Below are 25,228 nucleotides of genomic sequence, written 5' to 3' on the forward strand. Positions count from 1 at the left end.
GGTTAAGAGTGTTGGGCCAGTAACCGAAAGGTTGCTGGTTCAAATCCCCAAGCTGACTAGGTGAAAAATCTGTCTGTGCCCTTGAGCAAGGCACTTAATCATAATTGCGCCTGTAAGTCACTCTGGATAAGAGTGTCTGCTAAAACGCAAGGGAGATTCAGCGCTGAAATGGTGGCCAGTCAGACCACGGGATCAGATCCTATTAGCAACATATAAAACCAGTATTACTTTGTAATAACTGTGCTCAACCATGTAGTGTGTCTAAAGCCTGACTGATTTGATTTGTTTTTTGAAATAATTAGAACTTGTATAAATAAATAAATATTATTGGAAATATTGAAAAATAAGAAGTTTCCATGGTGATGGACCCTGATGCAGAGTGGGGCCATGGAGTGACTCATCCAGCAGATGAAGATAATTTCATTGACAGTGAGACACTTGCAATCACATAATGTGGAATTCAGGTCTTACTGTCACTGATTTTTAATTTAAATATACTTACAATAATAAAAATGTCTTAAACTCTTCACAATATAGAAATAAGAAATCACGTGTATTAAAAAATTTTGCATTTAGAAATATTTGATACTGGAAAAATGTCATTAAATAAATGTGATTCATAAATCACAAACAATGGTAAAACTCTTATGAGCATCATTTATAAAAAGGTTTGGGCTCCCTCTGTTGGAGAGAAAATATTGATAATGAACATACATGTAGTCTATTTCTAGGCCTAAATCTATTTAGGAGGATTTCATGGATTGTGGGAATAATAACAATGACAGCAGCAATTTACCCGCTGGCACAATGTGCAAAATGTAATGCATGTTGACACAGCATTCAATCATGTATACTTTACTTTGCATAATTTGTACCAATTCAAAAGCAACGTGTATAATACATGGTTGTACACCCTAAACTCCGCTAGGGACTGTTGTGCACACACACACCCACTCCATTGCGGAAGGAAGTCAGAAGGGAGGTTACAGTTGGAACTCCAGGTTACGGCTCTCCAAAAAGGCAAATTTTACCTGTTTCCAAACTAAAGTTTTGTGTTGGCGTCAAGAAATCTACAAAGAATAAAGGTAAACCGTCAAAACAGAACGGAAGAGTGTCTCTGGACAACTGTCAGCGTATAAAAAGGAGTATTTTGAAGAAAGCGAAAGTAAACTTTACGCGTTATCTGAAGGGGCCTGCAGAGCGGACAGCGACACCATGGCTGAATGTGCTTGGAATGAGGAAATGTCAGAGGGTCCATTCTTCCTTCAGGAGGACCTGACCTGTCCGGTGTGTAAAGATCTTTACCGGGAGCCCGTGCTTCTTTCCTGCAGCCACAGCTTCTGCAAGGAGTGCTTGGAACAATGCTGGAAGGTGCCGGGGCAGAAGTGTCCCGTGTGCAGGAAGAGCTGCGACGGCGAGCAACCAATCTCCAACCGGGCGCTGATGGCCGCCACCGAGTCCTTTCAGAAAGAGAAGGGCTGGCGGGGACGGAACGCAATCAGTAACGTGTCTCTTTGTAACCTGCACCGTTTGGAGCTTCAACTTTACTGCGTAAAGGACGAGGAGCCGGTGTGCGTCGACTGTGTCCCTCTACATCGGACTCACGAGCTGCTGCCACTCAACATGGGGGCGCCGTTTTGTAAGGTGAGAGTGAGGAGATTCGATTATCTGGGCCCGGTTTCCCCGGTGGGAGGAGTTTGTGGGCGGGTGAAAAGTGATTGCATTCGTTTTGGACCGGTTTGCCTCCCGGGCTTGAGCCAGGTGCCACGCTCTGGCCGACGCCGAAGTCGGCTCAAAACAAAAATTGACATAGGTTAAGCACGTGGAGTAATTAATAGGATGCTGTGTTTTGACATACAAAGTGATTGCTTTTGATAAAAAACGCTTTATCTGCCTTCCCAATGAAAACTATTTTGAAAATTATAACATTTATTTTATGGAAAATAGATGTTGTATGCACCATACTGCCTTGTTGACAACATGACAAAGCGCTGCAGATTACTGTTCATTTGAGAAGGGCGCTACTCCCTCACCGCTTTGGCCCTTCATAGGATGTTTGAAGTCAGATACACATCTGATTCCTGGGCATGCGACTTGTGTCTGCTGCTGTGGCTAGCCAAAAGTGACTCGTTTTGAAAGTTGGATCATCTTAACCTTTGAGGCTTTAAAAGTGTTATTACACTATGATTTTGAACATTCAAATCACCTGGGAAACGTCCATGGCAGGCCTTCTTCTTCTTCAAGATTGTATTGGCGGACTACATCCAAAAGGCATATTGTCGCCACCTACTGGGTGGGGTAGAACTGAGAACGAAAATTAATAAATAATAATAATAATAATACAAAATAAAACACTCATATTATTCTCAAAAAACAAAACAAAAGTCAATGTACTCCTTCACTTAGTCAAATGTACTCCGATCCCTACACAGGTTCTGGGGCCTGAGAGGGGGAAGCATCTTCAGCCATTATTCCCTGCAATGTTTCAGATGTGAAATCCTGGTGATCTAAGAAACTTTTAGCCGCTTTCACAATGATTTCCAGTTTCTTTGATTTTTTTTGGTGTTAGTTTGTCCTGTACAATTAAACACCTGCACAATGAACGCAACAAAATCAACCTTCACGATCAGTGTTTCATGATCTCTCAACTGACTGACATCCACAGACTGTTGGGTATCCACTGCCATAGCTTCATCATCTCTACTCACTGCTTCGACAATTTTCACTGACTCTGAATAAGAGACCTTCTCAACAGCCCTGATCCTTGCTACTTCATCCTCCTTCACCCTAACAGGGCACTCAGGGAACTCTGGAACGTGATTCCCATCACAATGGCAACATTGTGCATCCTCAGACTCGTCATCAATTATATTCCGTTTGCAAACACTTGACACATGGCCAAACTTTTTACATTTATGACATTGAAGTTGCTTTTGTACATAAGCTCGCACCACATATCTCATATAGCCCAGCTTTACATGGGTTGGGAGAAATTCTTCATCTTCAATAACACAGAAAGGCTTTCCCCCTTTCCATTCACAGTGTGGGTTAAGCGACATGAATCAACTATTCCTGGCATGTACATGAAAAACCATGAAGCCTCAATAGCCATAGAGATGCCAGATATGACACCTTTTATTGGTGACCTACTCCGATAATCATAGCATTCCACTTCATAGATTGATAATTTGTGCTTTCTCCTTTTGTTCTGTTGACACACATGAAATCAACATCATACCACTCCTGGTCAATCTGACTCCACTTCTCCCAATGCATACTTCACCATCTTTGTGACCGCAAACGTGTTTCCCCAAAAAACATCCTTGCTCATGAATCACACTCCAACAAGGAATGTGGCGTTATCATACCGAAGCTTATCTTGATTTACAACTTTAGCCCTTTTAGCTCCATTCTTAGAGGATATTAGTGAAATACTGAAATATCTATCTTCACTCGCACCAACAGAATCAAGCGTTGCTTCTGCTTCCGCCATTGCTCTCCCTCCCCAAGTTAGTGCTTATAGCAATAAAACTTTCCCGGCAGGCATTGTTGTCTCCTTAGCTTGCTACATAACTTCTGAGTGATAGGAACCACGAGCACCACCACCAATCAGCCTACACCACTGTGGCCACACCTGTCGTTACTATGACAACTAGCGTAGCCATGTCAGCAAATGACTGCTGTGAACACACACATCTGATTTGGTCACTTGTAACTTGCTGTTTGGACAGTCAGCATTCCAAAACAGATTTTAAAAACAAAACTGATTTCAGCATTAAGGCCTGCAGTGTAAACAACGCTTTATTGCCCCGAGCCCCCCCCCCCCCCTTAGTCAACACCCAATTGCTTAGGACCTGAAACAATACTGCAAATAAGTTGATGTATGTTTTTTATTATCTGGTAGTCACTAGATCACAAACTAATATGGATATTAATTGTGTTTTATGTGTTCTATTGCAGGAAGAACTGACCATTAAAGTCAACATATTGGAGGAGAAAGTGGAGTCCTTCAAGAGAATGAAAAATAAATGCTCTAACACAGTCGATTTCATAAAGGTACTATAATATTGTATCTGCTTGACCTGCTGACATCTACACAGTAGGACCTACCCATTACCATGACTAATGCCCATGTGTCAATGTCATGTGGACAAATCTTGGTGAAGGTTTTGTGTAAAATAATGGGATTTGTTAGAACTCTTTGATGCCCTCACTAGTTATATCTAGATGGGTGTGCCCTATCCAGAGCCCAACAGTTTGATGTTCATCATACTGTCATTTGTTCTGTATTGAGATATGTGAACCAACCTGTTTGACTGGTTATGAGTATGGACAAGCTGAGAGTCCTTGAGCCTCCAGAAAGAATGGGAAATAAACAGAATAGTTGACTGTAGATCAAACCTAGGGCCTGGAGTCCTAACAAGGAAAAACTCCAGGAAAGCCTCTAGATGAAACTATAATTATAGTCTATAGATGAGTAATGTTGTATGAGATATGAATGACGAGAGGTATGTCAGTATCATTACAGAACATCACTCTTCCTCCAACCTCTCTCGTACCCAGAGCCAGGCCGAACAGGCAGAGAAGCAGATCAAGGCAGAGTTTGTGAGGCTCCATCAGGTGCTGTGTGTAGAGGAGGCTGCCAGGCTGAAGGCCCTGGCAGACGAGGAGGAGGACAAGAGATCCAGTATGGAGGACAGGATCAACTCCTTGACCCATGACATCGCTGCCCTCACTAAGCTGGTCCAAACAGTGAAGAGGGAGATGGGGGCAGAGGATTTAACCTTCTTGAAGGTAAGCAGGAGGGGTCCCATGGGGGGGGGGTCTCCCTCTCTCATAGGGGTGGGGTCTCCCTCTCTCATCCTAACTGTACATTGTCACTGTGCATGACAGTGAGACATTTTTGAACGGATGCATTTGTCGATCTTATTCACAATGAACTAATGGATTCAATTGTGTTGTTATTTTTCAGAACTTCCCAGCCTTAAAGAAAAAGTAAGTACAGTAACATCCTATCAGTTGCCCTACAGTTCATGTACCCTCCTTCTAATATCATGGTCATCTTCTATGATGGCATGTTTTCACAGAGCCCAGTGGCCTCGTGAAGACCCCCAGAATCCTTCAGATGCTCTCCTGAACATGGCCAAGCACGTGGGCTCTCTGGGCTACAGCATTTGGAAGAGCATGCAGGCTCACGTCACATGCAGTGAGTACATGTACTAAAGGACAAGGGGTTAGGTTAGGGTTATAACTTGATACATAAGTTATGACACACAATACAATGGGTGTGGATGGCTATATAACGTGTAAGGGGTCAATGTTTTGAATGAAGGAGGAAACACTTTGAGCAACAGTTACGCTTCAATCATAATGTTTTGTAACACATCTCTCTCTCTCTCTCTCCAGTCCCAGTGGTGATGGACCCTAACACGGCCTCTCCCTGGCTCTCCCTGTCCCCAGACCTGGCCAGCGTACGGGACAGCCCAGAGCGGCAGTCCCTCCCGGACAACCCCGAGCGCTTCGACCCCTGTGTCTTCGTCCTTGGAGCTGAGGGCTTCCGCTCCGGCAAGCACCGCTGGGAGGTCCATGTTGGAGACAACCCAAAGTGGATCCTGGGAGTCTGTAAGGAGTCTGTGGCTCGCAAGAGGAAGTTCACCGTGTCCACAGACAGGGGCGTGTGGACCATCGGGCTGAGCAAAGGGGTGTACAACGCCCTGACGGGCAAACGCACAGTGCTGGCCGTGGAGAGGCGGCCGGAGAGGATCCGGGTCAAGCTAAACATGGATAAGGGGGAGGTGTCATTTTGGGACGCAGGCAACGGTGGGAAGCACCTGTGCACCTTCACACACGAGTTTACAGAGAGAGTGTTCCCCATATTTGGTCCTGGGCTCCACAGCACCCCGATGGAGGTTAACCCGGCCAAGGTGACCATTCATACTGCCTGACAGGGCAGTGTGACAGTCACTACAGAGTGCTAAGAGTCTGGTTCAATAGCTGATAGGCAGTAGTAGTACTCACTTATATAGAGGTCACATGTTATAGAAGGCAGCCTAACATGGATGTGTATATACAGTATATATATATGTGTGTCTAGGGAGTCTATGTAGGGTCAGTGCAAGATGGAGTCAGTGCGGGTAGTTCGGGTACCATTCATTTACTAATTAGTCTATGCCAAATTGTCTTAGTCTTTGTACAAGCCTATTCTATATGATGCTTAATTTGCTCATCTAATGTAAAAAAAATAATCTAATAAGGCACATGATTGCATATTTTCTTGACAGTGTTGTATGATATTATAGTGACTTGATGTAATGTTTCAAATAAAAATCTAAGTGACAATTTGATCATATGACATGAAATAATGCATTATGATAATTTCTTACTTTTCATTGTCTTAGGTTTGAGTGAATGCCGAAGTGTTTTGCTCTCAATCAAATTGATTTTATTTATATTATTCATTATTCATTCATTCTTTTCTTTTTTTTAACATACTATGGGAAACTAGAGTTTGTATTTTTATAGTCTGCCATAAAACCTTAAAGAAGAAGAAGAAGCAGCGCGTACAATGGAATATTTTTTGTTTTTGTTTCAATACCCCGTACAGTAGGTGGCGGCAATACACCAATAGGTGTAGTGTGCCATAAAACTTTAAAGAAGAGGAAGAGGAGCCTTTTGTGTGGGAGGCTGCCATATACAAAAACAACAAACATCACCTGGCGTCAGGCAATAAGCAAGTAACATTTCACGCTGGCTGGTGTGCCAAGGCGTAAGAGCATACATTATGGCTAAATTATGAAGATGTGTCTGAAGCTGCGACAGACATATTTCATTATTATTATGATTTAGCTAACCATCATTGAATAGATGGCCAACGACTGCGCTTTTGTATCTGGAGTAAAGTTAGCTTGCTCGCTAACTGGCTAGCAGCCAACCAGTAAGCGCGAGCCCCTACGGAGGGTGGTCCGTGTCCTCCCGTGATTCCGGACGCCGGGGACTGGAGGCCAGTGCTGGATTCCGACGACCCTCTTTGGTAGCCATTGCTAGCTAACCTTAGCTATCTCACAAGCAGTTTTGCATTGTGTCGCTCACAACTCACTGACAATGTAAAATATCATGGGGACGGAGACACGGGATCTGGTGAGTATCACAAATGCATGGGAAGGTAAGCTAATGTAACGGTTCTAGGCTCTACTAGTGTGGTGATTGGTGTCGCTTTCAAGATAACAGCAAATCCGCTACGCTAGCTAACGTTCAATACTCGCTTGCTGGCTATCTGGTTATAACTAACTAGCTACTAGCAACGTGCAAAGTTTGTATTTAGCTATTCTGTTAACGTTAGCCAACTAATGACATTACGTTAGCTAGCCATAGCAATAACAGGTAACGTTAGCTAGTTAGTTAGCGTTTGTCTGCGGATAGTTAGCATTGTTTTGATAGCTACTAGCTAGCTGCTCGCTCACCGTTTCCTGGCATTTAGCTATATATGCGTTTTTGTATTCTTTAAAATGATTTGCGAAACGTGATTCAATTGAGATGTTTGCTGATTAGTAAGCTAGAAACAGAGCAGCACCCATAGACAGAATAACTGCGACGATGATTCGCTATGAATATCTATATAGAAAACGTATTAATTTATTAAAGTGTAACTAGGAACTATTTGAATATGTCGGAAATTTAAATAAATGAGATTTTGTCATATTGACAGAAGCCGAATCTTCTACAATGTGGGGGTGACACGTTGTCAGTTTACTATATAACCTCTGGCTCTGACTGTTGTCACTTTACAAAATGTGAATAATTAATTTACCTTTCTTAGAGACATAAATAATTGGATCAGTAGTAACACTAGTCTCATATGAAAAGCACATTCCTTAAGTTGTCACTGTGCCATGGACATAAATTAAATAATCTCTTCTCTACCTGCCAGCACACATTTTTTAGCTTGTTTGGTTACTGCAGTATGTGACTGCAATATATATTTGGCAGATTTTTGATTGCAAGTTATTGCCTAATGCCAATCGAGTTTTAGATATTTGACTCTGTGCATATGGTGCTGTAACCAGAATGCAACACTGATGTGACATATAGGCAAAACTAGAGCATCTTTCATCCTATGTTGAAATGTAACCTCTTTATAAAATATTTGTAGCAATGTAGTCCATCTCACTGAAGTTGCATTGCTTTTTTAACCATTTCTAGGTTCCCGGCTTGTGAGCAAGATAATCGGACAACCCCATCTTCTTCACCTTCTCCACTTATTCCAGGTGGGGGAGAGGATGGCCTCCCTCCTCCATGGCCCCCTGCTGGGGTTGCTGCTGGTGACTGTGGCCCCTGGGTGTTGGGCAGGAGACTGTAAGGGCCACAGACAGGTGCTGAGGGGCCCCCCAGGGTACGTCACAGATGGGCCAGGGAACTACTCTGTAAACGGGAACTGCGAGTGGCTCATCAAAGGTGAGTGAGACACTGGTGGGAAAACTGAGTGCTGTGATAAGTGTGTGTTGATAGATTAGTTGTCTTGGTTGATGTCAGTTTAATGTGAATACATGGATCCCAAAGATATGCCAAGGAAATTCCTGTGTAGAGCAAATTAAGTAAACTCTAAATTATATCAGACTGACGTTTCTTTCCTGTATTCTCTCCAAGCCCCCAGCAGCAATTACCGTATCGTCCTGAACTTCACCTTCATGGAGACAGAATGCACCTACGATTACCTGTTCGTCTACGATGGAGACTCCTACCAGAGCCCCCTACTGGCCAGTCTGAGTGGCACCACCCTGCCGCAGCCCATAGAAGCCAAGTCTGGCAAGGTAACCACATCATTATCTATGGAAGGGGGAACTAGACATGTTCTGAGATGTCGGATATCAACCTCCGACTGCTGGGGATTTGAGTGGGGAAACTTTTCATACCAGCATTAAATGGATGGATGGATGGATTGATGGGTTTCTATGGCCTCAATTCATTTCAGCACACATAATTCAGAGTGACAGCTAGAGGTTTCTGACTCGACGGGCTGGATGGATTACAATATCATGAAAAAAATAAAATAAAGTTGTTAATTGCCCCCTTCACATCCTTTCTCTCTTGTCCTCCCTCCAGATGCTGCTCCACCTCTTCAGCGATGCCAACTACAACCTCCTGGGCTTCAATGCCACCTACTCGTTCTCTGTGTGCCCTGGAGCCTGCGGAGGTCACGGGCGCTGTGACACAGCCTCATCCCTGTGCCAGTGCCACCTGGGCTGGGGAGGAGCCGACTGCGCCACCCCTCTGTGTCCCCAGGCCTGCATCCTGCATGGCACCTGTGACAAGGTAAGAAGATGAAGGGAGACTTTATTATCCACATTGAAAACTGTGCAGTTTTTAGACAACATACAGACAACATGTTGGTTTATTACAGTGCAATAAAACAAAGGTTGGGATGAGTTAGGCGAGGATGGAAAGTGGACAGCCAACTGAGATGCTGGAGACAGCTAGCTGAGGGAACCTATGTACAAGGCTACCTAAGGAGTTAATTATTAAGCAGGGTATACATTTGAGTTCAAACACAGAAGGGGAAACCAGCACAGCAGCAACATAAATAGGGGTTGAATGACCCTCCTTTCCTTTACATATTGTAATATCGTTGATTGCTGATTTCTCTCACACTTTCTTTCTTTCTCCTTCTTTCTCTTCCTCTCTCAGAGAGGAGAGCGTTGTCTCTGCAGCTCGGACTTCCTGGGCCAGAGCTGTCAGTTGGGTCTCCGTGATGACAGTGGGGCGGGGCAGTGGTGGCAGGTGAGCGGGGGCGACCCCTACACTCCCCCCCGGACCGGCTCTGCTGGGGTCTACCTGTCCTCCACTGGAGCCATGTACCTGTTTGGAGGTGAGGGATAGAACACAACTGTTTGTTTATTTTTATATAGTGGTGGATCCCATTGTACATAAAAAAAATTATTTTACATGCCGAAGGTATACCAATACTGTATACTATTCAAATTCAGGTGTTGTTAGTCAGGATGTTAGGGTTGATTTGTTTTCACTTTATGTGCTGATTCATTGTCTAACTGGACCCGGTATCGACCCAGTCAGGAGTATTGTTTGGCTTGGTTAACATTAACCCAGTTTAGATGAGGCGAGTACACGGCTTCACAGAAGACCTTATTGCTGTTGGACAACTGTCTCTGCATAGTAAGCATTGTGGCTTTCAATACATGTCATGATGTAATAGGTTAACTGGTTCTGTATGGTTGGTGCTGTTTGATATTTCAGGGTTTGACTTGAACCGAGCTCTGGGGGACCTGGTTAAATACAACTTCAGCATGAACCAGTGGGAGAACAGATCTTATGGACACTCCCCAGTAAGTGCCTGCCCCATGCTTATAATATATATGCATGATATAATCTTAATACAAGATGTCAAAGACTGTTCTCTTTTAGTTATTATTTCCTTTGTTTATCTTATGCTTTGATATTTTATTGAAGATCCCAGCAAAATTTGGATTTTCATTTATCTGACTTTCATTTAACTACATGTCCAGCCCTTATATTTAGCCTCACAATATTTTCAAGACAACCAGGGCTACAAGTAGAACACAAAACAATTTGACATAAACAGTTGCATTCATGAGTTATATTGACAAATGTCGATAAAAATGAATTTATATGAATGCTGTAAGTACAGAAATTGTTTGCTCATTGGGAAATTAAATATCCAACTAGTCAGTGACAACTGTTTGGTGTTTGTGACAGCAACTATGTGAGCTTATTACAGTATTATAGACACTATGTCCTGGGATTTCCTATGATCTTCTATGTAGAAGAACCCCTTACCTTCTAACGACTCTTGTGTAGCTTGTGAGTGTCATAGAGCAAAATATGTTACATGTGCATGTTCGTGTGAGTCTCAGCTTTTAATAGTTTGTAGCTCAAACCATTTGGACTCTACAGATGGTTTTGTATAAAAGACCCCTTCGGGATCCGCCATTGTCTCACAAACACCACTCTAGCTTCGCCCCCATTATTCACACAGACTAAAAGGGGTTAGTTAAAAACGCGCCGGCGATGCGGTGGGACTCATTGGACTAAACCAATGCTCCTAAACATTTCTCTTTCCCTCCCTCTCCTGTGAACCACATTCTACATCTCTCCCTATCTTACTGTCTCACTCTCACCCCTCCTTTTTCTCTTTCTTCTTGTTCCCACTTCCTCTCATCCTTCCCTTTCTTCCTCCTGCCCACCCCATCCCAACTGTCATCTCTCTTCTCATCACCCCCCTCTTCCTCTCTTCTTTCTTTCCCCCCTCCCTCTGTCAGGCGGCTCGTCACTCCCACACAGCAGTTGAGTGGAAGGGGAACATGGTGATCTTCGGAGGAGAGCTCGCGAGCGCCGCTTTAGCCAGCGATGTCTGGATGTACCGCCCAATCCAGGATGACTGGCAGCAGCTCGGCCAATCCCATTTGCACGGGGCACCGAGAGTGGCCAACCATGCAGCAGCTGTAGTGGACAACTATCTCTACATATTTGGAGGTAAATTACTAATTGAAATGCAATGTTACCTGAATTTGTAGAATATTTTTAAACTGCAAACATTACTTTATAGGTGTGTGTATATGCAGTGAAAACCTCTTGCAGAATATGTTCAAGTGCTGCAAAGAAAGACTTAGTTAAGCTGCATCTGTTGTGGGGATATTGGGGGGGATGGAATGGATCACAGGAATTATTTGCTAGGATAAAAATTGCTTGTCAATGAATTAAATGTAATACAATGGCAATCCGGGTTATATGTTAAAATCCTATGCTTGAACTGCCAACGTTATTACGCATATTAATTGATAATGATGGAAAATAGGATATGCATAATTTTTTTTAAATAGTTATATATATAGAGGTGACAGCATTGGAAATGCTTTTGGTGGTTAATCTGCTTCTGTTTTGTGGGTGGCACTGTGTGCTGTTTTCGATGGATGGGTCCTGGCCTCTCGGGGCCTTAGGGATCCGGAGGGACGTGGGTGGGATGCTGATCACTGGGATGACGGCTCAACTTGGGATGGGGAGGGGCTTTAGCAGGGGAATTAGTGGAGAACAATTGAAGGGTTACTCCGTAGCAATGCAAATATCACAGTACAGCTATATGGACACTCAATCATTACGGTATTTTTTATTGGTACATTTACAAACATATATAATGATAAATAGACTTGAAACTTGTATCTCATTATGGTGTATGGTGAAATAAGTATAGCCAGTTATAATTGTAATGGCTTAGTTGATAATAACAAAAGAAAAACAATATTTACATGGCTCAAAGAGAAGGAATATAATATCTATTGTATACAGGAAACTCATTCAACAATTCGAGATGAAGTTGCGTGGAAAAAAGAATGGGGGGGGGGGGAATATACTTCTCCCATGGGCAAAGAAATTCAAAAGGGGTGATGATATTAATTAATAGTAATTTCGATCCGAATGTGCAAATTGTCCAAATAGATACGCAAGGTAGATGGATTATTTTAAATATGTTATTGGACCATAAACAGATATGGCTCATTAACCTTTACGGACCAAATAATGATGATCCTCAATTCTTTGACAATATATATAATATATTATCAACCCTGCAAGCAATTCAAGACAATATTATTATGGTGGGGGATTATAATACTGTTTTAAATAGCTCAATGGACCGTAAAGGAAATCACACCACAAACAATCACCCACATGCTCTTAAGGAAATCGTGAACGTCATGGATACATTAGAACTAGTAGATATATGGAGGCTTAAATATCCTGATCTAGTGAGATATACAGTGGGGGAAAAAAGTATTTAGTCAGCCACAAATTGTGCAAGTTCTCCCACTTAAAAGATGAGAGAGGCCTGTAATTTTCATCATAGGTACACGTCATCTATGACAGACAAATTGAGAGAGAAAAAACCAGAAAATCACATTGTAGGATTTTTAATGAATTTATTTGCAAATTATGGTGGAAAATAAGTATTTGGTCACCTACAAACAAGCAAGATTTCTGGCTCTCACAGACCTGTAACTTCTTCTTTAAGAGGCTCCTCTGTCCTCCACTCGTTACCTGTATTAATGGCACCTGTTTGAACTTGTTATCAGTATAAAAGACACCTGTCCACAACCTCAAACTGTCACACTCAAAACTCCACTATGGCCAAGACCAAAGAGCTGTTAAAGGACACCAGAAACAAAATTGTAGACCTGCACCAGGCTGGGAAGACTGAATCTGCAATAGGTAAGCAGCTTGGTTTGAAGAAATCAACTGTGGGAGCAATTATTAGGAAATGGAAGACATACAAGACCACTGATAATCTCCCTCGATCTGGGGCTCCACGCAAGATCTCACCCCGTGGGGTCAACATGATCACAAGAACGGTGAGCAAAAATCCCAGAACCACATGGGGGGACCTAGTGAATTACCTGCAGAGAGCTGGGACCAAAGTAACAAAGCCTACCATCAGTAACACACTACGCCGCCAGGGACTCAAATCCTGCAGTGCAAGACGTGTCCCCCTGCTTAAGCCAGTACATGTCCAGGCCCGTCTGAAGTTTGCTAGAGTGCATTTGGATGATCCAGAAGAGGATTGGGAGAATATCATATGGTCAGATGAAACCAAAATATAACTTTTTGGTAAAAACTCAACTCGTCGTGTTTGGAGGACAAAGAATGCTGAGTTGCATCCAAAGAACACCATACCTACTGTGAAGCATGGGGGTGGAAACATCATGCTTTGGGGCTGTTTTTCTGCAAAGGGACCAGGACGACTGATCCGTGTAAAGGAAAGAATGAATGGGGCCATGTATCGTGAGATTTTGAGTGAAAACCTCCTTCCATCAGCAAGGGCATTGAAGATGAAACGTGGCTGGGTCTTTCAGCATGACAATGATCCCAAACACACCGCCCGGGCAACGAAGGAGTGGCTTCGTAAGAAGCATTTCAAGGTCCTGGAGTGGCCTAGCCAGTCTCCAGATCTCAACCCCATAGAAAATCTTTGGAGGGAGTTGAAAGTCTGTGTTGCCCAGCGACAGCCCCAAAACATCACTGCTCTAGAGGAGATCTGCATGGAGGAATGGGCCAAAATACCAGCAACAGTGTGTGAAAACCTTGTGAAGACTTACAGAAAACGTTTGACCTGTGTCATTGCCAACAAAGGGTATATAACAAAGTATTGAGAAACTTTTGTTATTGACCAAATACTTATTTTCCACCATAATTTGCAAATAAATTCATTAAAAATCCTACAATGTGATTTTCTGGATTTTTTTTTCTCATTTTGTCTGTCATAGTTGACGTGTACCTATGATGAAAATTACAGGCCTCTCTCATCTTTTTAAGTGGGAGAACTTGCACAATTGGTGGCTGACTAAATACTTTTTTCCCCACTGTATATAGGTTGTATGTTGGGAGCTTTTGGAAAAGAGCACAGTTAGAAAGATATGGCATATAGAAGCAAACCGGAAGGACATAAAGAAAATGATCGGAGAGGTTGAGAGTAGAAGAAGTTCAGGAGCAAAAAAAATAAATAAATATATATATATATATATATATATATGTGTATGTATGTATATATATATATATATATATATATATGTATGTATGTATGTATGTATGTACTCGGGAGGCCATTTACATACAGGACCAGTCAAAAGTTTGGACACACCTACTCATTCAAGGTTTTTTATTTATTTTTACTATTTTCTACATTGTAGAATAATAGTGAAGACATCAAAACTATGAAATAATACATATGGAATCATGTAGTAACCAAAAAAGTGTTAAACAAATCAAAATATGTTTTTGATTCTTCAAAGTAGCCACCCTTTGCCTTGATGACAGCTTTGCACACTCTTGGCATTCTCTCAACCAGCTTCACCTGGAATGCGTTTCCAACAGTTGAAGGAGTTCCCACATATGCTGAGCAATTGTTGGCTGCTTTTCCTTCACTCTGCGGTCCAATTCATCCCAAACCATCTCAATTGGGTTGAGGTCAGGTGATTGTGGAGGTCATCTGATGCAGCCCTCCATCACTCTCCTTCTTGGTCAAATAGCCCTTACACAGCCTGGAGGTGTGTTGGGTCATTGTCCTGTTGAAAAACAAATGATAGTCCCACTAAGCCCAAACCAGATGGGATGGCGTATCGCTGCAGAATGCTGTGGTAGCCATGCTGGTTAAGTGTGTCTTGAATTCTAAATAAATCACCCACAGTGTCACCAGCAAAGCACCCCCACGCCATCACACCACCTCCTCCATGCTTCACGCTGGGAACCACACATGCAGAGATCATCCGTTCACCTACTCTGCGTCTCACAAAGACATGGCAGTTGGAACCAAAAATCTCAAATTTGGACTCATCAGACCAAAAGGACAGATTTCCACCGGTCTAATGTCCATTGCTCGTGTTTCTTGGCCCAAGCAAATCTCTTGTTCTTATTGGTGTCCTTTAGTAGTGGTTTCTTTACAGCAATTTGACCATGAAGGTCTGATTCACACAGTCTCCTCTGAACAGTTGATGTTGAGATGTGTCTGTTACTTGAACTCTGTGAAGCATTTATTTGGGCTACGATTTCTGAGGCTGGTAACTCTAATGAACTTATCCTCTGCAGCAGAGGTAACTCTGGGTCTTCCTTTCCTGTGGCGGTCCTCATGAGAGCCAGTTTCATCATAGCGCTTGATGGTTTTTGCCACTGCACTTGAAGAAACTTTCAAAGTTCTTGAAATGTTCTGGATTGACTGACCTTCATGTCTTAAAGTAATGATGGACTGTCGTTTCTCTTTGCTTATTTGAGCTGTTCCTGCCATAATATAGACTTGGCCTTTTACCAAATAGGGCTATCTTCTGTATACCCACCCCTACCTTGTCACAATACAACTGATTGTCTCAAACGCATTAAGAAGGAAAGAAATTCCCCAAATTAACTTTTAACAAGGCACACCTGTTAATTGACATGAAGCTGGTTGAGAGAATGCCAGCAGTGTGCAAAGCTGTCATCAAGGCAAAGGGTGGCTACTTTGAAGAATCTCAAATATATTTTGATTTGTTTAACACTTTTTTGGTTACTACATGATTACATATGTGTTATTTCATAGTTTTGATGTCTTCACTATTATGCTACAATGTAGAAAATAGTAAAAAATAAAGAAAAACACTAGAATGAGTAGGTGTGTTCAAACTTTTGACTGGCGCTATAAGTATTCAGACCCTTTGCTATGAGACTCAATTAAGCTCAGGTGGATCCTGTTTCCATTGATCATCCTTGAGGTGTTTCTACAACTTGATTGGAGTCCACCTGTGGTAAATTCAATTGATTGGACATGATTTGGAAAAGCACACACCTGTGCCTTTTTCTCCTCTCCACTCTTCAGGTCGTACGGAAGAGGACATGTTCTCGTCATCACTGTATCGGTTTGGTCTGCGGGGGTCTGGGGTGTGGGAAGCGGTGCAGCCCACCGGTGGGAAGCCCCCCGCCACAGCAGGTCACTCCATGGTGTTCCACCCCCCGTCCCGGGCCCTGCTGGTCTACGGGGGCCACAGGCCTACCACCGCCAGGTACAGTTGGAGGAGGGGATTGTGGGACTGTCTTGTGTTTATTATCCAAGTTAAAGTACACACTGAGAGTACACATTGAGTCGTGTGTGTGTTTAGTGCTATTTGGTCATGGAAGAACAGGTTCTCGCTAGGTTCTTGGCTTCTCCAAGGTTCAGTGTCCATGTGATTCCCAATACTGTTTGGTATCTGTTTGTGTCTCAGCAAGTGTCTGTGTGTTAATGTTTGGGAGTGTTTCTATAGTCTCTCAAATCATCTGCCTCCTTCCTGCCTCTCTCTCCCCCTCAGGTTCAGTGTACGTGTGAACTCCACGGATGTATTCCACGTGGACCGGAGGTTCTGGACCTCGTTCCGCTCCCGTTTCCCAGCCACAGGCCCCAGGGAGAGAGCCTTCCACTCAGCCACCGTCATCGGCAACTACATGGTGGTCTATGGTGAGGGGACATATGATAGAGATGGAGATGGTCATCACAGAGATTAAAGGATAGGGATGGAGACCTCCTGAATGGATTCATACAATTGTTTGCTGTCCAGCCGCTTTACCGTCTAATATCGCTCCTATTCTCCCTATTCCACCCCCCCCCCCCCCCCCCCCCCCCCTCTCTCTCTCAGGGGGGAATGTGCACATCCACTACCAGGAGGAGAAGTGTTATGATGAGGGAATCTTCTTCTACCACCTGGGCTGTCACCAGTGGGTGTCTGCTGGGGAGAGCCTCCAGCACAGTGAGTCCCTACACACGCACACATTCTCACTTGCTCATACAGACATTCATGTTGCTTTATGTTGAATCATCTCTCTCTCTTTCCCTTCAGGAGGAGAGGCTGTGAGAGGGCGGTACTCCCATGTAGCTGCTGTGATGGAGGGCAGGGTGCTGCTGGTTGCCGGGGGATACAGTGGTATTGCCCGTGGAGACCTGGTGGCGTACAAAGTTCCTCTGTTTGTGAGCAGTGACCCAGGAGACCGGGTGAGTCAAGATGTAAGGAGGAGAGAAGGAGGGAGGGATGGAGAGTTTATTAAGGAATATTATTGCATGGTGGACAGGGGCATATTGAAAGGGGGAGAGGTGGATGGTTGAAACTGCAATGCTCTCATCTCCTGAAGCACAATGTTTTTCAGTGATACTGTTTTTTTGTGGTTGAAAGCAGGATTTGTAAACATTGTATTTCTTGTGCACAATTTTTGGTTAGTTCACTGTGGTGCAGGTCTCTCCAACCCTGTTCCTGGAGCGCTACCCTCCTGTAGGTTTTCGCTCCAACCCCAGTTGTAACTAACCTGATTCATCTTATCAACCAGCTAATTATTAGTATCAGGTGCCCTAGATTAGGGTTAGAGCGAAAACCTACAGGACGGTAGCTTTCCAGGAACAGGGTTGGAGAGACCTGCTGTGGTGTGTGTATCTTTGTCTGACTGTGTGTTTCTGTGTGTGTCAGGACGCTGTGTGTGCCGAGGCACCAGACGAGAGCGTGTGTCTGAAGAACCCAGAATGCAGCTGGTGTGAGGGCCGCTGTCGGGAGTACCAACCCACCAACCCGGTAACACACCTATCCAACACCCTACTTTTTGCATCCCTTTTTCAACCCAAACCTCATCCATCTGTCCTCCCTATTCACTTTCTCCTAAGAACCTAACATGACCATGGATAAAAACAATGTTGTTTAACCTGAGTTCCCTGTTGTATAAAAACAATGTTTAACTGTCTCTCTCCAGTGTGGCAGCACAGGGTGCCTGGGCCTGGCCCGCTTCCTTTCTGACTGCCAGTCCTGCCTGGTGTTCAGTGGGGCTGCAGGTTCCCTGCCCCGCGCCCCCGGTGACTTCGGCTGGTGTGTCCAGAACGAGTCCTGCCTACCTGTGTCAGGTGAGATGCACAGATGGAGGGAGGAGGGGAAATAAAAATATCAAAAGCTAAAATGCATGGGAGATGGACCACATGAGAATCAACAATACTGAGCTCTCGGTATTGCAGATCAAAGTGCTTGCCGTGTGGACCAGATCTCAGGGGCGTACGGCTGGTGGGGGGAGCGTACCCGTTTCCTCACCTCAATCCTTTCCTGTCGCACTGAGAACTATGTCCCGGGACTGCACCTGCTCACCTTCCAGCACCCCCGCAACGACTCCCAGCCTGACAAGGTACAGAGGCCCCGCGAAGTAGGGTTGTCACGATACCAACATCAGGAAACTACGATAACTGATTTTCCATAGCAAAAAGTTAAACACAAAGCAGACTCTTTGGTCCTTTAAAAACGTACTGTACGTAAATGATTGTGTGCTATAGCATGGAAAAGAAACAGGATTCTGGGAGACAACATCAAGCTGCTTGTTTTCAACATTAGGACTTGTTTCCTCAGAACATTTAGTGCGCTTCTTGTTTTGTTTCCTTGCCACGATACCTCTGAGTATCACGATACTGGTATCATGACAACCCTACTGCCAAGTATTGTGGTCCTGTGTGGCTCGTGGGTTTGATTCCCGCTGGGGCCACCTATACGTAAAATGTATGCATGCATGACTGCAAGTCACTTTGGATAAAAGCATCTGCTAAATGGCATATATTAAGTATTGCAGAGGGGTGGCCTCCCGAGTGGCGCAGCGTCTAAGGCACTGCATCGCAGTGCTAGAGGCATCACTACAGATCCGGGTTTGATCCCGGGCTGTGTCGCGACCGGGAGACCCATGAGATGGCGCACAATTGGCCCTGCGTCGTCCAGGTTAGGGGAGGGTTTGGCCGGCTGGGATGTCCTTGTCCCATCGCGCTCTAGCGACTCCTTGTGGCGTGCCGGGCGCATGCAAGCTGACTTCGGTCGCCAGCTGTACGGTGTTTCCTCCAACACATTGGTGTGGCTGGCTTCCGGGTTAAGCGAGCAGTGTGTCAAGAAGCAGTGAGGCTTGGCGTGGTCGTGTTTCGGAGGATGCATGGCTCTCGACCTTCGCCTCTCCCGAGTCTGTACGGGAGTTACAGCGATGGGACAAGACTGTAACTACCAAGTGGATATCATGAAATTGGGGAGGAAAAGGGGGTAAAAAGTACCAAAAAATATATAGATATTTATATTGCCCAGGGGTGAGGTAGATTTCTTTCCGGTACGGGACCTTGCATGCACCCACATTTTTAAGGGGGCCTACTCATAGAATTATATATAGAATCCATGTTAATTTAATAGGTTCTCTGTGGGCCTAGTCGTAAAGATTTGTCAGTTAACCTTTAAAATGTGTTACGTTTTATTGTAGCATAAACACAACCAGTCAAGATGTTTTCATCTGATTGTCAAACAATCAGGCCACCCTGGCACATTCATCCACTCTCAACATATTTCCAGCCTCCAAACAGTGGTGAATGGAAAGAGGCATCTTTTACACAAAACACCAAAAAGTGTAATGAGATTTGGCTATTGTCATTAAGCCAGAATTTATGCGTCCACTGCTGTCCCCACGTCCCGGTGTCAACCACTCAACTTTGCCTTAGCAAAATGTCAGTGTTCTCGTCGAACCAAATTGCATTTTGGAGTGTAGGCTAATACCACCCATTTATTTTCAAGTCCATTCACAAATATTGCGGTAATGATAAATAATGGTGTAATAGCCTACAGTTTCCTTGACACATTTTATTTTTCTGGGACACTGTACCACCTTGCTTTCACCCCTGGTATTACCTCTACTTCTAGCTATACTGCGTCTCTAAAGCCCCTCTAAATACTTACCCTCCTCCCGCCCTGCTTAAGATACTGTGGGCTTCCCAAACTCTTATCTGACTGAATGTAAGGCTGTTTTGTTCTTCTCTCTCTCTCTTCTCTATTCCTCTGTACTCTATTTCCCTTTGTGCACTACTTTGGACCAGAGCCCATAGGGTTTTTCATAGGGTTTCCCTATGGGTTCTGGTCCAAAGTAGTGCTCTTCATAGGGAATAGGGTGCCATTCTTGCACTCTTTTAGGATTTTCTTAGCTTTCTCTGCCTTTACGTTTGACTTCTGTACCTTGCTGTGAGACGTGCCACTCCTAATGTCAGTTGTAACACCTCCATCCCCCTTGAACCTCCACCCCTTCAGGTGTCCATCCTGCGCAGCACCTCCATCATCCTCAGCCCCACCACAGAGATGGACGTCACCCTGCAGTTCCGGGGCTTCATCCACCCCCTGTGGGGTGCGCCTCCACCTGCACCCCCTCCCACCGAGACAGTCTCCATGTGGGCCCGGATACAGAGGCTACACTTTGAGGCCCGCATGGCTGCTGGACCCAATTCCCTGCAACTGGTGAGAGAGGGAGAGAGAGAGGGAGATGGGTGCTTACATTACACGTTTTTGAGAGATACGAGTAGAGCCAGACAGTCATTTGTTTTTACTGAACTCTCTCCCAACCTCCTCCTCCTACCCTCAGAAGGAGGTGGTAGGTCGCTGGGCAGCTCACCAGGAGAAGGAGACGAAGCTGCTGTCCCGTCCTGACATGGGTCGTCTGTTTCCCAACCTGACCCGAGGGAACCGCTACCTGGTCCAGGCCGAGGGATACCTCAACAACTCAGGCTCTGGACAGACCAGTGAGATGGCCCTGACCTGGAACAGAACCACCCTGCCCGGCGGAAGTGTGAGTACCAGCTGACAATTACAGATGTTATAAACAAAAGGTTTATACTGTAATACTAAGGCTCGATACCCTTAACATCAATAATGAAGACGTTTGTTTCTCCCACTGTCTCTCTATCCCTTTTTTTCCTCCTTTCTTTCTCTCTGTAGGAGATTTCCTTCTTGTTCTTGGAGCCGTACCGTTCTGGCTCTTGCTCGGGGTACCAGTCGTGCTTGGCGTGTCTGTCAGACCAGTCCTGTGGCTGGTGTCCGTCTCTGGGCCGCTGTCTGTTCCGTGCCCTGCCTGACCTGGAGCCCTGCCCGGAGGACCAGGGGGAAGGGGAGCGCCACCTGCTGCTGGCCCCGCCGCAATGCACCCTCTGTGAGGAGTACAGGGACTGTTCCGCCTGCACTCAGGTAATAAACATACAAAACACCTCACTGCCATCAGCTTAATAAACATTTTTTATTTTTATTACTCCCCTTATAGATCTTGTAGACCTTTGACCTTTATGATCTTTGGCCGACAGGACCCCTACTGTGAGTGGCAGATAAACTCCAGCAAGAAGGGTGACTACCAATGCAGCCGACGGGGGAGACTGGAAGGATCCATTCGCGACCCAGTGGGGTGCCCTAAAGTCTGCAACCAGTGAGTACCCACTGTCGGGCTGATCGTAATATAATGTTGCTTGGGGCAATTACTCATACACTATGCAACTCTCTCACTCTCTCTCTTAACCTCTCCCCGGTAACAGGAGGAGGACGTGTGGGGAGTGTTTGTCTAACTCCAGTCAGTGTGCGTGGTGTGAGTCGGCCCAAGCCTGCTTCTACTTTGCGGCCTACCTCACTAAGTACCCCTACGGAGAGTGCAGGGACTGGTATGACAGGTAAACCATTAGAACCAATGAGCTGAACTCCTGTAGTCAACAACGAAACTTGGAACCGTTTAGAATGGAGATTTAATCGTATTTCCCTTTTCTCTTTGCAATCTATTATGTACCAACAACGTGCAATAATAACCTTCTCTGTCTTCCTCCCTCTCCCTCCATCCCCTGTCTCCATCCCTCTCTCCCCCACTCCAGTGTCCACTCAGTGCCCCAGTGTAAGCAGTGCTCAGCTCTGGTCACCTGTACAGACTGTCTCCAGACGTTCCAGTGTGGCTGGTGTGGAGACTACAACAACCCCACCATCGGCAGGTGTCTAAGAGGAGACTGGGCAGGGATGGACGACCCCTCTGTGTATAACTGCAGTGTGGCTGTGGCTGAAGTACGGGCTACCAGGTATGATGACCAGCAAACCACCCACACTTCAAAATGCTTACTTACCCAGGTTTGACTTCAACTGAGGACAAGCCCACAAAACGGGCTGTGGTGATGAAAAAAAATAATTCTAAGTCCAATGGAGCTGCCTGTGGAGTTACCATGTCAATACCAGACCATCTCTCTGCATTAGGAGATAATACTGAACCTTGTTATTCCTCCTCCCCCTCTAGTCCTGAGCCCCAGACCTTGGCCCCCCCGCGGCCCATGGAGATGGAGCTGGAGCTGGAGCACCTGGAGGAGGGGGAGAGGGATGCAGTCTGGTCCTACCCCACCTGTCCCGATGTGGAGGAGTGCAGGCTGGGCCTCCACAGCTGCCACCCCTTCGCCACCTGCGTCAACACCCCCACCTCCTACGAGTGCCACTGTGAGAGGGGCTACACTGGGGACGGCACCCTGCACTGCAACCAGACGTGAGCCTCTCTCTCTCTCTCTCTCTCCATTTCACTCCCTGTCACTCTTTCTTTTCCTCCATCTTTCTCATCCTCCCTATCATGACAAGCCTTTGTTCTGTCTACTAGCTTTTATAATGTCTCGTTCTCTGGATAACTCCATTCTCCTAAAGCTGACCTCTCTCTCTGCTCCAGTTGTTATAATGAGTGTCGTGAGGGCCAGTGCAGCGGCAGCCCGCGGTTTGAGTGTGAGTGTTCCCTGGGCTGGACATCTGACCCAGCCACCCTGGTGCTGAGCGGGGTGGAGTGTGACGTGGACTGTGGCTGTAACTTCCACAGCACCTGTATCACCGCCCCAGGCATCTGTGATCACTGCCAGGGTGAGACAGACATACAATATCAACCCATTACAGCAACACACCAAGATGACCAGAAAAACAACATATTTTATTAATTTCATAGGACATCATTTTTTCTCATTAGTTCATGCTCTCTCCGTTCTCCGTTCTCCTTAGATTGGACAACGGGTCCCCAGTGTGAGCACTGTCGACCAGGGAGTTTTGGTTCTGCGCTGGCCGGGGGCGGGGGCTGTGTGCCCTGCCAGTGCAACGGCCATGGAGACCCCCTCCAGGGCTACTGCCACAATCAGACAGGCCAATGCTTCTGCACACACCACACCCAGGGACCACACTGTGAATCCTGCCTGCCCGGATACTACGGAGACCCCAGGTGAGGGGGACAGACAATGGGCTCTGGATGGATGGATTTATTTTTTGCAGGATATGTTTTATAGAACAGTATGTGTACTGTGCATCAGCAACTAGTTGCTATGTGCTCTGTAATTTAAGAACCTGCTTCACTATACATCTGAATGATTGAATTTCTCTCACTTAATGCATATCACTTATCCAACTCTCGCTCTCTCCCTCAGGAATAATGGCACCTGTTTCCGTCAGTGTCAGGGGCGCTCTGTGATCCTGTCCCACCAGTCACCCCTCTCTGAGCTCCCCATCTCGTCCTCCCTGGGGTGGCGAGGGGGCGTCGGGGGGAAGGGGGGACTCTCCCACTGTCTGTGGGTCCTGTCTGTCTCTGAGAACCTGGCCCCCTGTGTGCCGGGCGAGCTGTGCCCTCCTGTGGCTCTCACCCTGCACCCAGACTCTCACACACAGTGCACTGTGAGTACTGACCACACACACACACTAACTCCTACAACACAGACTGATGTTTATTGTGCTGTAGTGAACAGAGCCATTAGTGTTCCCATGGCCTGAGATGTCCTTTCTGTCTCTCACACACAGAGCTCCTACGTTTACGTGTTTGACGGCCTGCCTCGTTTCTTGAGCAACGGGGTGGTGCACTCAGACCACAACCTGATTGGAGCGTTCTGTGGGACGACCCGGACTCAGCCAATCACTGTGGAGGCCACTTCAGGTTACCCTAGCGATTTGTTTGTTTATTAAAACTTCTGGTCATTTTTTAAAAACGTTTTAAAATAAAGTTTTTCTCCTACTTATTTTCTGACTGCAAATATCATGAGTAGTATTGAAAGATTCCCTCTCTGATTCCTCTGTTCTCTCTCTCTCCCAGGTGTGATCTCTGTCTACTTTGAGGCCAACGTCTCGTCCGACCACCCTCAGGGTTTCAACGCCTCCTTCTGGGTGCGACGCTGTCGAGAGGGTTCTGAGGCAGGCGGGGATGGGTCACCGGTGTGCCAGGGAGGGGCGCAGTGCAGCGGGGGGCTGTGCCAGTGTCCTCAGGGGTACGTGGGGCCGTACTGCGACAGGCCCCTCTGTCCCGAGGACTGTGGGCTAGCAGAGGTCCGAGGCTCCTGCAACTTGGTGAGTGCAAGACTGTGTGAATGCAAATTGTTGTTTTTGTTGGTGTTTTGATGTTTTCCTCTTTGCTTATCCTGGTCCTATATATTGCAGTCTCTTGTGTGTCTCTAATGTTAACTCTCTCTGTCTCTGTCTCTCTGTGTGTGTTTTAGTCTCTGGGAGTGTGTGTGTGTGCAGACGGTTGGGGCGGCTCGGACTGCTCCACTCCTCTGGACTCCAGTAGCCTAGTTTGGGAAACCCTACTGGACACACAGCTCACAGCGGTAAGAACCAGGACACACACATATATAAAAACACTCCCACCACAGAGTGTCACAGTGTTAAGCTTCCCCCTCCCTCCACAGAATCAGGCCCACAGGTTCCTCCACCGGATGGGCCATTCTCTAGTGTCTGGGCCCCAGGGGAACCTCTGGATGTATGGAGGCCTCTCTCTCTCAGAGGGCATCCTGGGAAACGTCTACAGGTGGGGGGATGACTTTAATGGTGTTGTTTTTAGTAGCGTTCATTTAAAGATGCCTTTTGTGAGACAGCGAATTGTTTAAATAATTGTCTGAAATTACCAGTAACTCATATCAGTTAGTTTGTCT

At 45.6% G+C, this 25,228-nt stretch overlaps 3 protein-coding genes across 4 annotated transcripts in view; 2 read left to right on the plus strand and 1 right to left on the minus strand.

Moving 5' to 3' along the window:
- Nucleotides 1-25,228, minus strand: part of LOC311139364 (sperm acrosome membrane-associated protein 6-like) — a gene marked incomplete at its 5' end in the record, with an annotated part of 1,014,348 nt that overhangs the window by 184,902 nt on the left and 804,218 nt on the right. The gene's annotated exons all lie outside the window — the stretch shown is intronic.
- Nucleotides 953-6,344, plus strand: trim35-28 (tripartite motif containing 35-28). The gene is made up of 6 exons (XM_084174349.1): nt 953-1,644; nt 3,961-4,056; nt 4,564-4,794; nt 4,973-4,995; nt 5,088-5,206; nt 5,407-6,344. The coding sequence occupies exons 1-6, from the start codon at nt 1,216-1,218 to the stop codon at nt 5,943-5,945; spliced, it is 1,437 nt and encodes a 478-aa protein (XP_084030475.1). The 5' UTR covers nt 953-1,215; the 3' UTR covers nt 5,946-6,344.
- The window catches only part of LOC311140491 (multiple epidermal growth factor-like domains protein 8), a 29,106-nt gene continuing 10,591 nt past the window's right edge, over nt 6,714-25,228 (plus strand). Inside the window, exons 1-28 of one of the 2 annotated variants that reach the window (XM_084175570.1) lie at nt 6,714-7,162; nt 8,200-8,451; nt 8,644-8,807; nt 9,100-9,309; nt 9,682-9,862; nt 10,249-10,337; nt 11,292-11,505; nt 16,364-16,547; nt 16,833-16,978; nt 17,157-17,267; nt 17,358-17,521; nt 17,976-18,077; nt 18,253-18,400; nt 18,509-18,672; nt 20,586-20,789; nt 20,914-21,117; nt 21,267-21,512; nt 21,626-21,744; nt 21,851-21,982; nt 22,178-22,375; nt 22,588-22,827; nt 23,002-23,186; nt 23,322-23,535; nt 23,738-23,981; nt 24,105-24,237; nt 24,394-24,644; nt 24,794-24,904; nt 24,986-25,104. In XM_084175570.1, coding sequence (XP_084031696.1) covers nt 7,114-7,162; nt 8,200-8,451; nt 8,644-8,807; nt 9,100-9,309; nt 9,682-9,862; nt 10,249-10,337; nt 11,292-11,505; nt 16,364-16,547; nt 16,833-16,978; nt 17,157-17,267; nt 17,358-17,521; nt 17,976-18,077; nt 18,253-18,400; nt 18,509-18,672; nt 20,586-20,789; nt 20,914-21,117; nt 21,267-21,512; nt 21,626-21,744; nt 21,851-21,982; nt 22,178-22,375; nt 22,588-22,827; nt 23,002-23,186; nt 23,322-23,535; nt 23,738-23,981; nt 24,105-24,237; nt 24,394-24,644; nt 24,794-24,904; nt 24,986-25,104 — 4,778 coding nt within the window. In that variant the 5' untranslated portion in view covers nt 6,714-7,113. The remainder of the gene's footprint in view (nt 7,163-8,199; nt 8,452-8,643; nt 8,808-9,099; nt 9,310-9,681; nt 9,863-10,248; nt 10,338-11,291; nt 11,506-16,363; nt 16,548-16,832; nt 16,979-17,156; nt 17,268-17,357; nt 17,522-17,975; nt 18,078-18,252; nt 18,401-18,508; nt 18,673-20,585; nt 20,790-20,913; nt 21,118-21,266; nt 21,513-21,625; nt 21,745-21,850; nt 21,983-22,177; nt 22,376-22,587; nt 22,828-23,001; nt 23,187-23,321; nt 23,536-23,737; nt 23,982-24,104; nt 24,238-24,393; nt 24,645-24,793; nt 24,905-24,985; nt 25,105-25,228) is intronic. The other variant, XM_084175571.1, reaches the window with a different exon arrangement.

Source organism: Coregonus lavaretus (genome assembly GCF_964263955.1).
Source record: "Coregonus lavaretus genome assembly, chromosome: 13".
Classification (NCBI taxonomy): domain Eukaryota; kingdom Metazoa; phylum Chordata; class Actinopteri; order Salmoniformes; family Salmonidae; genus Coregonus; species Coregonus lavaretus.